The sequence below is a fragment of the Diadema antillarum genome, unplaced genomic scaffold (genome assembly GCF_040938485.1).
Source record: "Diadema antillarum isolate AM-2024a unplaced genomic scaffold, OU_Dant_1.0 seq00001494_RagTag, whole genome shotgun sequence".
Classification (NCBI taxonomy): Eukaryota; Metazoa; Echinodermata; class Echinoidea; order Diadematoida; family Diadematidae; genus Diadema; species Diadema antillarum.
Genome location: NW_027272231.1, coordinates 120,002 through 135,013, shown reverse-complemented (window position 1 = coordinate 135,013; position 15,012 = coordinate 120,002). Strand labels below are relative to the sequence as shown.

Below are 15,012 nucleotides of genomic sequence, written 5' to 3'. Positions count from 1 at the left end.
AACATGTCTTTTGGGAATTCCCTCCCCGTCCCTCCCCCTACAGGTAACTCTCATTCTTGCCCCTACATTATGTAAGTATTCAGAAACACTTGGTCATATGGCTGAAGTACATCCTGGCTGGCAATGGTATTGAAATTGAAATTGGTTTCCTCTTCTTGAATGACACAACTTCCATGGAACAGAACAGGAATTGTCGTGTCGTGGCAATTCAATCAAAATGGCCTTCTATAACTGCATGCCTACATTCCCACTAACTATGGTCACATGATAATCATGAGCTTCCAAGAAATGTATCTTAGGTTTGATATACTGTAAAAGTTGATATTTTCGCGCAACTAATTTTTGCACTCGACCAGGTAAGAAGAATTCTGCATGCTTTTAATTCCACGGAATCAAGACATCAAATACTGGAACATACGGCAAGCAAAAATATTTGCATGCTTTTATTTTCGTGCTAGTTTCTGGTTCCGCGAAATGCGCGAAAATTTCCACTTTTACAATACTGCATTAAACAGCTTCAAACTATTTATATTCAAAAGACAACTTTATAGCAGGTAATATTTCATGTGCATTTTTGTACCACACAATTCACATAGAGGAAGTACACAAATTTTTTTGATTTTGTTTTTTGTTTTTTGCCACAAATGCTATTTTTGTATTACTGTACTTCAGATGAAATAACTTGCATAGTTATAAATATACATTTTTGTGCATAATGTGAGTCTGTTTTATGAATAGCAATTGGGACCTTTTTCAAATTGTTGTTTACTGAGGCCCTACTGTACAAAAGATTTGTGTGACATACAACTTGTGTCAAATATTTTGTCCTTCTGTGTATTGAAATTTGAACCTGTATATTTTTTTTAATTTTTTACACTGAAATTTGTCAGAGGGAATACATACATGTGTTTCCACTGTTGATAAAGTTCAATAAATTGTAATCTCTAAATAGGGCTGAGTGTTAAATTCACATCTTTATGAATAATCAGATATATGTAGGCTTTTTGATATAATCTGCTTTATTGGTGTTACATTTTTTTTTTCATTGATTAATGCTGAGCTACATCTTAGTTAAGCACTGGATATCTTGTAAGTCATTGCCTTTATTTCACCCTCTTTACTCTTGTCCCTGTAACTGTGTGTTCAAGTCCAAGTAATTTTTTTCCTTCCCATTATTCAATCCCGTATTCTGTTTTAAATACATTTTTTTTTCTTTTAACATCCGTTAGTGTGCTTTCTCCCCCCCCCCCCCACAATTATCATTTCATTTTCGCATATTGTATGTATATATTGTACATAGTTTTCAGGCTGAATTTTCCAGTCTTGTGTATCTGGTGTTTTTTGTTTTGTTTTGTTTTGTATCTGTAAATAGGAGTTTCTGCAATTTACAAGCTTTGCTTCTCAGCAGGACTCCTATCTTTTCCACCTCGTGTACTAGTATATGTTAACTCTTTTTAGCTATCTGTCATGTTTGTGTAATCATTGATTTCTTGTCTTCACCCAATACTGAGGTATTACAATTTCTGTACTTTGTTTTCTTGGTGGAATTGAACAAATAAATTGAATTGAATTGAAATTGAATTGAATTGAATTGTATATGGTAACATACATACAAATGTAAACACATACGGAGTAGACAGGTACTAGTATACTGTATAACAGCATACACAACATATACACACATACTGTATACCACTCTAGACGTGTACACAAAACTAAATCAGGGCACGTGCCAATTACAGCATTAGCCGGTCATGTGAATAACCATGACGGTCTTTTATGGAAGCCAGTATTAATAAAAGGTCGAGATGAAGAAAGAAGCGGGGATTTCCACCGCGTTTTAGAATACCGGCCTCTACGTGCAATTCACATCACCAGACGGTACAAGGTTCGTCTCCATATCACACTGAGTCAACAATACCTCAGCAACCTTCACAGGTATGAAGTGAGACTCAAGCAAGATTACAGCGCAGCATCCATTTTACCTGTTAAGATTTTGCAGTGCTAAGCCCACACACTCACCAGCAGCTACTTGTATGGAGCCATTGTTGTCAAGAACAACAGTACAAGTATACAGCTGACAATGCCTGTTGTCAAGCACAGAGCCACAATGTCTCTCAGTAGGTAACCATATTAAAGTCACTTCCAAGATGGTATACCTATTCACAAACATGGTAATTACCAAGTGCTCCCTATCAAAAGTTGTATTACTCCTTTCTCTATCTTTCAAAATGATCTAATGATAAATGATGATTTAGCAAGTCTGCATCTACTCAAGAGGTAGAAACCTCTCTAAGTTCTGAAACATTTATTATGTTATATTATGAGATGTACTTGTATTACCAGGGTACACAAATATTCATGCATGTACAGAATATCATGCATTTATGCATATTAATAAGAACATGACTGGAAAGCAAAGTTTCCATAAACTAATAATACTGTTAGTGTAGCTTAACCTTCTATCATCAAATCATTTTGCCATACCCAGCTGAAAACAGCCAAGACCAAAGTTTCTATCATGTGTAAGTACAAGTCTACCAGTATTCAGCATAAACAGGTAGGTCTCCACTGCCTGTAATACAATATGAATATCTATTACTCATTTCTTTGAAGTTGATGTCACTGCGATGTCACACTACTAGCTGCATTAGTACGTCATTACCAGCAATAACAATGCTGCCCACACTCTCTTCCCCCCCCCCCCCCAAGTTCACAATTTCTGAGTAAGCCTTAGGCTTTATAGGCAGGCAATGTGCTTACCAATTAGACCTCGGGCATGCGATGCGCTTTGATGAGGCCTTGCAGATCAGCAGGCAGTTGCATGGGCAACGAACATATTTCTTTCCCTGAGGAGCTTCTTTGATGGGCTATAATAGAGAAGAAGAAAGAGTGGGGGGGGGGGGAGAGAAAAATGAAGGACGTGAAACTTATCATAGCTGGCCAAACCCTATACTGCTCATTGGTACTGCTGTCCAAACTTTGTTTTCAAACAAGGAGATTAACGCACATTATTGCCATTTCTGTCTCATTACAACATAAAACGAAGAGGGGGGGGGGGGGGGATAAAACACCCATGCTTACTTTTGGAAATTGATCAGAACAAGTGATTTTTCAGCAACAACAAATTAACCAATATGACGAGAAGGGTGTCACAGAACTGGATGTAGTAAAAGCACTGCGCATTCTCCCTCATTACCATTATTTCATTTATTTCTCATGAGGAATGAAAAATGACAACATAGTCCAGAAAAAAACATGATTATGAAGATATGCATCGCTATCAAATATTCATATTCAACAAAATTCTAAAAAGAAAACATTTTCACCACATATACTGAAAACATGAAAGGAGTGCTACATAAATACTTGAAGTCAGAGTCCAATCTTGTATAAATATAACACAGACTTCGATTCGTGTATTACATACCAAATTCACATGGAAGTACTTTGTGGTATTAGTTTGAATGTACATTGTAGGATCTTGTAGCTGTGAACTGCAGTGGTTGGTAATTTATATTCCACACAGCTGACAAGGAAGGATATAGACTTGCACAATTGCAAACATCCTCATATTTACTTTAACCACTCTACTGACACATATGTGAATACACACCATGTGATGTCTGACTAAAGTCTTTGTCACCGTAAACCAACAAACTCATGATCATTTGAGTAACAATAACATCCAATTCTAAAATACATCATCTTCCATTACGTACATAACCCTATGCCACAAATGAACACTTGAGACAACATGGCAGTAGTTGTATCAGCTCATCATTTTCAAACAGATGACCAGATACTTACTTCTGTTTTTGTTTATTTTTTTTTTGTCTTTAGCATGCTTACCAACTTGTAAGAATATTCCTTCCTGATAGAAATTGATGGTTACATAGTGCTCAGGTTCTTAGCAATTAGGTTATTTGTTCAGTCTGTAAATACTTAATACATGTTTCTCCAGTTGCTTTGCAAATCATGGGCAAATTTATTGCTTTCTGTTAATCTGTTTCAGAATCAATACAATGTGACAAAAGTTAGAGAGTTACTAATGAAAAGTTTTTAAAAACACTTCTGCTGGGAAAACAACTCTTCACCTCCGTTCCCATTCTCCCCTTCCCCTTCATATTTTTAGGTATTCCATATTGACACTCACTGTTGCTTCATGGCATACGCCACACTTGACGACATGCTGGTGCATCTTCCCTTCCAGGCTGATCATGGCTTGGCACACCCTGCAGTTGATCATGGGCATTGACCCAGGGAGCCCTGGGGTGTAGGGTGGGGGCTCCTCTCCCGGCATGATGGGTGGAGGGGGCTCTGCATCGAAGGGTGGCGGGGCAGAGGGCAATGCACCAGCATCTGGACATGAGAGAGAATAAGAAAATAAATCTTACTTTTATGCCGCACTAACCCGTCGAGCACGAGTCCTGAATATAGTTGGGCAAGTGTCTATAAATGGAAATGCAAGTTGTAGCAAAGTCAGCCTGTTCTCAATGATTTAAAGAGCAACCAATCTCTTACAAGTGCTGCCGTCACTACATACGAGTTAAATATAATACGTGACAGTGTGTCTCATAAGGTCGTATATCTTTTTTGCAAATGTCACAAAATTTTGCATACTAGTAGTTGAAGAATAATGTCTCCCAACATTGTCTATGATATCTTGCTGGAATATGCTTCAGAGTGTTTGAAAAAGAATAAAGGATATCTCCATGTCACTTGAGAATAGTTAATACTCTCCCTTTTGTATAAGAACAATGGTTGGAATTCTTCGGGGTTCGAATAAATTCACTGCAAATCTACAGTATTTATCCCCCCCTCCCCCCTCCCCCCCCCCCCCCCCCACATCATTACAAAGTTTCCAGTTTTATCATTCTGAGGATGGGTCTGAATTTCCTACCTCTATGATATACCAGCTCAAGAAATGAATCTAATGTTCAAAGTTGCAAAAGAACACACAAACACACAAATTTCAAGTGCACTTTAACCTGCTAAGGACATGCTAATTTTGCCATGAACATGCTTTTCCCATAGACTCCTGACCAAGTATACTAAGGATTAGTCTTCAATAGGTTAAAATGGCTGCTGGTTAATCCTGTTTAACCTTTCATGGGCCTGGGCAATCAGCTTAACTTGCTACGCTCTTTTACCAGCATTCACTAATCCAATTCAAACTGACCTTGTTGTAAAGTTAGCAAGCTCATTCAGGTGTAGCAATGTGTCTCCATCAGCCCAACAGGAAGGCTGATGGTGACACAATAGGGATTAGGGAGATTAGATTTTCTCTCTGTTTAATGGCAATTAGTGTCCAGACATCTTCACTGATTGGTGAAGACAGCACTCAAGTGGCCTTGCCATTTGATGAACAAAGCATATTAAGAATAAGAGTTAAGACAATGAACAAGTTAGTAAGGGGAAAAAGATATGGGTAAGATACTTCTCACCAATGGTTTTGCTCACCTACCAACAAAAAAAAAAAGAAAAAGAAAAAAAAAGAGGACATTTATACTTGCTAATCCACTGTACATAAATACACTGTATCACACATTTTTTCGGCATCCACTTCCTCACTTTATATGGTTTCACTTGAAGATTCCCTCCCTCATGCATCCCTACTACTTTTCTGTGAAGGCAGTTGACTTAGTACAACGTATATTGCACAGTTAAAAGGCAAGATTCTAAGGTACATTGTACTTGATTGCTGCAATGCCGAGATTTCGTTGCCACAGCCAAGTGCTTGTGGGCATGCCAATTTCTAGCGCCCTACATCAGTGCGCAGCTCTTCTTGTGTGTATGAAAAGCCATCCTGCCAACATACAGTAAGTTTGCCTTGGGCACCAAAAAGATTACCCTCCTGCTAGGCAAGCAAATTAATGAGAATGAATGTCAGCCTTTCAGACAGTGTAAGGGCCCTACGATCCTGGCACATAAGAGAAATACATGTACCTTTATGCATTTTGTAACAGCCTGAGCTGAAGGGGAACCCCCATACTCCTTTGCCACTTCCTTTTATATGCTACCTTCAGGGCTTTAAAGGGTGTGTACAGTTCTGGTCGAGGTGAAGATTTAGCTTTTAAAGTTTTCTGAGATATTCAGAAACCACTCTATGAGATGTCAAAGAGCATGCAATTCTAAGGGGTATCAAAAGTTTATTCGATGAAAATTGGTTTTGAAATGGCTGAGATATCCAAAAACAAGGTGAAACAAAGAGATACTAATAAAGTTGGGGCATGTCGCCTTTTATTATTAGCACTTTTTTGGATATCTCAGCCATTTGAAAACCAATTTTCATCAAATAAACGTTGAATCCTTCTTAAAATTACATGCTCTTTCATATTTCATAAGAGGCTTTTCATCATCTCACTTAGTAATGTTCAAAACATGAATCCCCAGCTCAACCAGTACTGTACAGTCCCTTTAACATGTTCAATGCATGACTTTACAATTTCTTCCCTCCTTTTTGACTCGTTCAACAATGGCTGCAAAACCCCAAGCACTGGCCTCAAAAATTCAGATTGATACTTAAAATGATGTGCATCATGTATTTCCTTAACATGCCGGTAGTCTCTACCCCTTATGGCTAAGTATCTCAAATTTCAGTCATTTATCAATTGATTCCATGGATCTTACCTTTGAAACACAGCACTTAGACCCCGTTTACAGTGCGGGGCCGGGCTCGACCGCGGCTCGGCCGCGGCCGAGCCCGGCCTCAATTGCACGGCCGAGCCTCGCAATTTTGTCCGTTTACACTGCTGGGCTCGGCCGCGCTTTTGATTCAAACCTTTCAATATTTTGTCGTAGTGGAGCTCTGCTTGTAAACAAATGCAATTTAGTATTGTCTGGTTTTCAGACCCTTTGCCAAATGAATTCCGTGGCGACGAAGTCGCCGTTCGGGCAAAGGCCTTTGCCGAAGGAAAGAATCCTTTGCAGGACAAAACCACCTTAAACTATACTAGTTTTCGACGTTGAGGGGGTTAATATCCTAAATAGCGAAAGATACAGGCAGAGAGTTTGGAAGCCAAACTAAAATTGGCCGCGCAATTGGCCGCGCATTTGGCCCAGTTTGCGTTTACACCAAGAAAAGGCCGGGCTCGGCCGCGGCTCGGCCGCGGCCGAGACCACCTCCAGAGCGAGGCCAAATGCGAGGCCGATTTTGGCCTCGCATTTGGCCTTTTGCGCGTTTACACTGAAGCGGGGCTTGGCACGGCCGCGGCCGAGCCGCGGCCGAGCCTCGCACTGTAAACGGGGTCTTACACTACTATAGCTAAGCTATGCATTTTATCTATGGGCAAGGAAAACATTCCAACAAATTCCTATCCTGTACAACATATGGAGTCCAGTATATAATGGCAGATACAAGTGTACATTTCATGAATTGTCTTTGAAATTGCAGTAAGTCCCTGTTGCATGATTCATGTTCGAAAGCAAGGTACCGGTATTTAGTTGTACTTTCTTTTTCTTGCTTCCTTCTCTCCCTACATGCTACTTGTCTTGTGTAATCACAAAGCAAAGAGCACTAACCACAGAGTACATTACGTACACATCACATACAATCACGCGTACTGCACACCCACAAACACTTTGAAGCTACAACATTCCCAGTGGTGGACTTCACCCTCTATGCGTGCATTATACAAAGTAATGAGTTCCAGTAAAGCAGAAGAGAGTGAACTTGTGCACTCGGACAAAACTGTTGAAACAATTCTGTGTCTACTGCCAAGGAAATGAGTTAATCTGTACAGGTGGAAATTAATGTGCATATAGATCCATTCTTTTTTTAATGGTCGATGTAGTATGCCAATTCTAAATTTCTTTAACTTTGATTACTGACATTTCCACAGCAATAATAATGCGGATAAAACACAAGACATTGCCACAAATTTTAAGTTCCAAAACTTATAAACTTTTTGCATCTCAAGATGGCTAGACCATTTCCTGTCAGATACAATTTTACACCAAAGTGAACACTGTTGCTTTTGTTTTGCTGAATTATACCCAACCCTTCATACTTCTTATCTGTGGAAATTAAGACAAAAATTATTCAAACTATTTCATGTTGAAAGATTTGTCCTTCACATGTCAAAACAGAATATAATTTCAAAATTAAAGGAACAAGGAAATGAAAGGAAAAATTAAATTTCATTTTTAATTTCAAATGATTGATTGGGCCACCAAAAGATAGCCTTTAGGAAACAAGGTGGCCCGGTATCAATTTTTAGTGGCCCCAGGCCACAGGGACACCACTAATGTCAAGCCCTGTTGAGGAAAAATCTTGTTTTCTTTTTGTTTGTTTTGCCTGATAACAAATGTGGATGCAATTGCTTCTTATGGTGTGTGGATGCACTCAATATGAAGCTGAATAAAAAATCTTCCAAAATAGAATATGTCCTTTATCTATTCAAAATTTAATAAGTCTTTCTAATCATACTCATTAGACTGGAAGTCCATTACACAGCAAACAAACAACAGCATTACAGTAATCAATTATGAGAATTTTTTTCAATGTACATTCCATAATTCCATACCACCCCCCGCTTTAAGAAAGATGGGTGTACATGTATGAGTGTGATACATGGTGAAGGGCATTGGCAGGTAATTACCATAAATAGTCTCACACCAAGCAAAACAGGATGGGGAACTTGCAGCAAATACCATACTTTGGGACAAATGCGACCTTGCATCACATAACCAACAAAAAGTCACCAGACATGGAATTTTAGGTTAAGGGCAGATTCTTAACTCTTTATGTGCAATGGTGGAAACCCCCTGTGTGCCACGTTTATTCTGAGACACGAAGGTAGTCATGCTTTGAGAAAGAATTCTGCTTTTCCAATTGGTATAACTTCTATAAATTTCTGTTAAGGTTGACATAATAGTAAGCAAAGTTAAAGAGGAATGCTAAACTTTGCTTAGATATAAATTGAATGACAAATCTATTTTCAATTTGCCTTTTGAATGACCAGTTGCTACATTACTTGAAAGGTATGACTTTTGCACATAAAACCGTGACAGAAACTTACAATGTACACACAAATCTAGTCGGGAACACCGCTTGATAGTCAATCACCACATAGAATGCAAGCCGTATGTGAGAGGAACAAAAGCGCGAGAAACGCTTTCATTGTTCTGCGGGATTAGCGATTTATCGATCGGTTTTGGTGGCTTTGTGTGTTGAGCAGAATATGCGAAGTTGGCACGCCGTCGACTGAGTCGGACGTGCGAACGTGGCACATAAAGAGTTAAAGAGCAGACTCTAAGCTTCAAATCCAGTAACTCAATTCAAATGGACTCCCCTAACCTACCTAAATACTAGGAAGAAAGCACACACTCTAGAAAAGTGTGAACTGAGAAAAGAGGCTCTGAAGTACAGGGAGCAACAACAATGTCAATGAAGGCATTGTCAGATTAAGCTGAAATTAAGCATGTTCTATTAACACATTCTGTCCATGATTAATGCCAACTTTCAAAGTAGTAGAGTTATCCTTACAAAAGTTATTATCCGTAGACTTGAAAGTGAAGAGTGTGTAAAGCATTTCAAGAAATGAGAAGGGGACTCGAAGACATGCCCAATCTTTCTATTCTCCCCCATAAAAGGGTTGTAGAAAAACTGCTGAAAACACACTTTCTCATCAATGTTAAGATCTCAAACTAAAGAATAATGTACACTAGAATAAGGATAGCTCTTTCAGAAAATATGAAAAACTCAATATTGACTCGGTTGACCCATTTCACCTTTTCCGAGTCATCACGTAAAATCAAGGGGTGCGCTTTTTTGTTTGTTTTGTGATACACGGTCACAAATATACCTTTTTCCTGGTTATACCGGTACACAACATGCATTTTCTCAGCAGAATCATGTTCAAGGCCCCATCAGTGTTTGGATAGACCTCCAACTCACATTTGTACGTCCCCTCCCCCACTAATTTCGCCTTACCATTCTACACTACCCTACCATTGATATTTTTATGTAATACGCACAAGATGTAAGCACTCAAGCACATTTGGCAAGTGGTTGGGTACGGGGGCATACAAAAGGAAGTCTTCCTTACAATGTTACATCATGGACTTACGTAGGTCCATGCTTACAAGTACAATGTAAGTATGTCCCCCTTCCCCATACCCCACCATTTGCTAATGTTTGTAGTACTGTGAGTGCGTACATCTGTGCGTAGGGTAACAAGGGTAGGGTAGGGTAGGGTAGGGTAGGGTAGAGTGGTATGGATAATTGTGGGGGAGGGGAGAACATAAGGAAGTCTTTCCCAAACACAGTTGATAACAAAATTCTCAATTCAACGAAGTAAAATTTCAGGATAATTCACCTGATTATTCATTACAGTACGGTAATATTGTTCTCTTTGAAATCAATGCATGTACTTTGCCAAGACAGCTCATGACCGATGTACATTTCTTTCAACTCTGATTTCTCATTTTTGTCTTTTCTTTTCTGCAGTCAAATTTCTTATGAAAACTCTCTGCCAAACCACATCACATGGTACAATTTAGCAAACTACCAACAGGTGCAAGTTTAGAATGGCTGTATGTACATCAACAAACGGTGCCGAGACAGCTCACGACTGATGTACATGCACTTTTTCACTCAAGATGATTTCTCATTTTTACTTCCGCCAAGGAAGGAGTTTAACATCTTTTCAGCAGTTTTTTCTTTTCATTTGCTTGTTTATTTGTCTGTGTGCAAAATAACTCAAAAAGTTGCAAATGGATATGAATGAAACTTCCAGGATTTTTAAAGGATTTTTAAAGGATTTTTTACCTTTTGGCAGGTAAGGTCAATGAACTTGAGACTTGAGAGTTCAAGTTGCACATATTTTTGAGGTTTGCATTACGCGATCTAAAGCATGTGCTCTGCTCGGAGGAGGTGCCGCGAAGCTGGAAGCTGATGACATAAACAAAAGGGTTTAGGAAATTGGGCTATTTTCAGCATGGATGTATGAGTGAAAATCACTTATTTCTGTGGAAGACCAAGATCAGTGGTGGAAATGAACTGCTTGGCAGAGGTCTGTGCTCTCATGCTGCCGTGCTCGGTTGGGATATTGCTTCTTCATTTGCCCAGAAAGCAATGCAATACAGCGAGAAGGCCTTGTGAAAAGGCTACATTACAATCCAGCTCCGGTTAGCGCATGCGCACAGGTTTCAAATCCGTTGAACAGCGCAGTTGTCATTCTCACAGATTTCTCTTGACTGGATCATTCAAAGTCTCCAATATTTACAGAAAGAGACTACTGGACGAGCCGCAGCAAAACGTACCCAGGCAAGTATTATCAACAACTGAACCAAATCTGTAACTTTAAGTATTCAAATTATTGAAGAAATTTGAAGTAGGGTAAGGGTACCAGTATTCCGTCAGCTACCGGTATTCGGTCACTTATCACTTGTCACCAGCCAGTAAGTTCAACTGTCACAACACATGCAAATCACAGCAATTCACATACACACTGTACTTGCACACTCATTCACAACAGGAAACTTCCTTAGCCCCCTCCAAAAATCCATCCAAAATCCCAAATTTTACCGTCAAAAGTGCAGAATTAGCACTACTTTCCAAAAGCGCGTGCAGATAGAGCCCAGTTTTAAGAGTACGGGTCGCCGAAAAAGCGCTAAAAATCAAGAAATACACCGTTCTCTCACAGGATTCTTTGCTTATCGCAAGCTTGGAGTGTGATGGTATCCTCAAAAACGCAAAAGAAAAACAAAATTTCTGTACGTGCCGATACAGTGTCTCAATCATGTACAAGGGCCAGGGTTGAATGCAAGTGCTGATTCCCAAGTATACGGTCACCAACGGGCACTGCAACGTCGCTGATGCAATTTTGCGCCAACAAGGTAGCGCGCAACGCATTTTTCACCTGCCTTGAACACGCATTGACTTTGATCGTGCAAATCGCGTGACCGAATACTGGTCGCGGTGACCATATTCTGGGGAATTTCCTAGGTGATATATTTTGAGATTTTGTGAAATTCTGTGTGATATTTAACAAAATGAAAATTGAGATTAAAGAAATCTGATATATTTCACATATAAGTTACTGTAGATATGATGTAGAATCTATGTATGTATTATTTTAGTTTGAAAAACATTGCAAAAAAGTGACCGAATACTGCCCGGGATGTTACCCTACATGTAGGCGTACCGTAGTTATGGGTAAACTCGGCCTAGCGGGTAAAGTCGGCCGCCAGCGCGCACAGTACAATTTTATGTACTTGTGCGCGCTGGCGGCCGACTTTACCCGCTAGGCCGAGTTTACCCATAACTACGGTACTTTGAGTTAGTTGGGAACTCATCCGCGATACTATGACCAAGCGTTGTGGGACCGGACGCGTATTTAAGTGCGTCTGTAATGAAAATGACGCACCCAGGTCCCCAGGAATAAAACCAACCCTGACATCGGCACCCTGCGTATCATGGCTGTGTGTTTGTCAGGGTTTTCACACGCAAACTTAAGTGTCCAGAAACACAACCCCCCATCATACCCCCTACTACCACAGTAGACAGAGAGATCCGTCTGTCCGGAGGACTCTTTTTATATTTTGCCATTAACGCTGTCCTCCGTAGACAGACGGAAGGTTGCAGTACCCATTGCTGTGTGGATGTTCTTAACCACTGTCTCTATGGAAAATTGGGTGAGGTACCTCACCCTTCTCGATTGCGTCTAATTCACGGCCCTAGGTCGGCAAATTTAAGCTTGTATAGTGAAATTAGCTTTTTAAGAATACATTAAACTCACCAGATTAATGAATAATCCAAAATTTTAGTAGAATTTTCAACGTAAAACACAGCCTGTCGCGTCGTCACGTTCAAACTGCAGAAACATACAGTATGAATCTATTAGCCAATCACATGCGAGGTAGTTTATACGCGTTTGTTTTACTAAAACACGTACCTCGCATGTGATTGGCTTACAGATTCAAAATGGCGACTTACAGCTTGCGAACGGCGATGTTGCGATATCGATAAAATGTCTGCGTTATAACCGAGTTTATGTGAGTATTTCGATTGCACAATTGAGAAATTTATCCCAAATATTGCTGCATAATGTGTCATGTCATGTCAAACTTGTTTGAATGTAAAAAAGCTGTCTGAAATTTGGTTTATCGTAACGTTTGATCTGTGCACGACTGCTCCACACAGGAGCCGCAATCATTGACTTCGGTCTGTATACGGAGGGGATCCGTGAAGCCAGACGCAGTCTCCGCGGAACATTCCCCGACGGACAGATACAGACCGATCTTTCGGTCAACTACCACAGTACCACCTACCAGACTACCGTGACTCAATATCGATCCTTCCCTACACAGCTCGAAAGCTTTGCATTTGGCGTTCGGGGTGTGTTTCAGAGTTAGCTAGGGTTCTATATGGGAAAGGTTCAATTTAGCATCTCCAAAATTTGAAGGAAATTTAATGTTAGACTGAGTCTAAAAGTTGGATCTCTGTAACAAAAGCGAACTGGTGTGCATTTCTACACAATTCCCAATTGTGGTAGGCAGGCCTAAGTAAAACAGTAACACGCGTAAAGTTTACCCAAATTGCCTTTTTATATTTACAATAGTTCTAATCTACTAGACCTACTTGATGTAAACACTTACGTTAGACCGATCTACCCCGATCTAGAGTAGACCTTGGATGGACTACTAGTAACGTTAGTACTCTAGTTACATAGGTCTAAGTAACAATTAGATTGAAAATACACTCCTTTTACACACAGATTTGTGACAGTGGTAGAAATCTTATTGTAAAGTGCGACGGTTGCGATCTTCTACTTACTCCCATCTTGGATAGCGACAAGCGGCGGAGGTTGTGACGATATACGTTCGTCCTCTTCATGATACTCTTCTTGACTACTACTCAACAAGGGTTCGTTTTCGTCCCTCCTGTCCGCCATGATTGTAGTATTCTCGACTGCAAAAATTCCTCACAAGTCGTAAGTTTCACATGACATTGGTCTCCAAAATCCTCCCTAGGCGTCTGGCATTTATCTCGAATGTAATCTGTGTGAGATAAAGTGTGTATATTTTGTGTAGTGTAGTTTACGTAGTCACAGTGCAGTGGTGTAATACACAGACACAGCTCGAGTTCAGCATGTCAATACTACAGTAGTAGCTGAACGCTACGCACATACTAGTACGTTTAATACGGCACCGAGCGCGCACGCAAAATCATTTCTCGGTAATGGAACTAGACTGTGCATTGGAATCGTGTGGACGCAACGTACACCGCATCAACCCGTGTGTTCAGCACTGCTATGCCAGTGATCGCGATTTTTTTTTTGTCTATGGTCAGCCAAACAGACCAATTTGAACATAGCTATATGCGGTAGCCAACACTTTTCTCGAAAAGAGAATTCCGGTTTCTTATTCCATCAGTGGTTCTCGATCGCTAATACAACCACTCAAGAATGTTCTTACAATTCCCTATTCGCAAAATATACTCATGAAATATATGGCGTATCATACAGAGTACATCTATGGGCCAGAGCAAGTTATGGGTAAAGTAACTTTTATACATGAAAAGGATGGTATAATATATCGTTTTCTTTGAGATGGGGTTTCCAGATTCCAACTTTTTAATGATTTTTTTAAGATGAGAAACCTTCTTGTGAAACAGGAATAGTTTTGAAATTGATGAGATATCCCAAACAAGGTGATCCTAATATCAGTGATAATAATAATGACAAAAGGTCCTAGTAAATAACACTTATATAGCACTTAATACTGACGGTTTTAGTAAAAGTGGGACCCACCTTTTATTGATATCACTTTGTTTTACTTTGTCTTTGGACATCTCAGCCATTTCAAAAGTGATTTTCATCAAATAAACTTTGATTTCCTTGTAGAATTGTTTGCTCTATAGCATTGATAAAGTGGTTTTTAAGTATTTCTCAAAAAGTTTAAAACTGAGTCCTTTCCTCATCTCAACCAATAGGGCCTACTATATTTTCCCTTGAAGTAAAATAGAACTATAGAAGTAAAAACAAACAAACAAGGAATTTATGG

General features: G+C 39.6%; 1 protein-coding gene across 1 annotated transcript in view; it reads right to left on the bottom strand.

Annotated features, from left to right (window-relative positions):
* The window catches only part of LOC139710022 (type 1 phosphatidylinositol 4,5-bisphosphate 4-phosphatase-like), a 35,616-nt gene extending 21,562 nt beyond the window's left edge, over window positions 1-14,054 (bottom strand). The window contains exons 1-3 of the mRNA XM_071621973.1: window positions 13,784-14,054; window positions 4,157-4,362; window positions 2,764-2,870 (exon numbers count right to left, since the gene is read on the bottom strand). Of these exons, the coding sequence (XP_071478074.1) occupies window positions 2,764-2,870; window positions 4,157-4,362; window positions 13,784-13,901 (431 nt within the window). The 5' untranslated portion in view covers window positions 13,902-14,054. The remainder of the gene's footprint in view (window positions 1-2,763; window positions 2,871-4,156; window positions 4,363-13,783) is intronic.
* Between the last annotated feature and the right edge of the window lie 958 nt (window positions 14,055-15,012).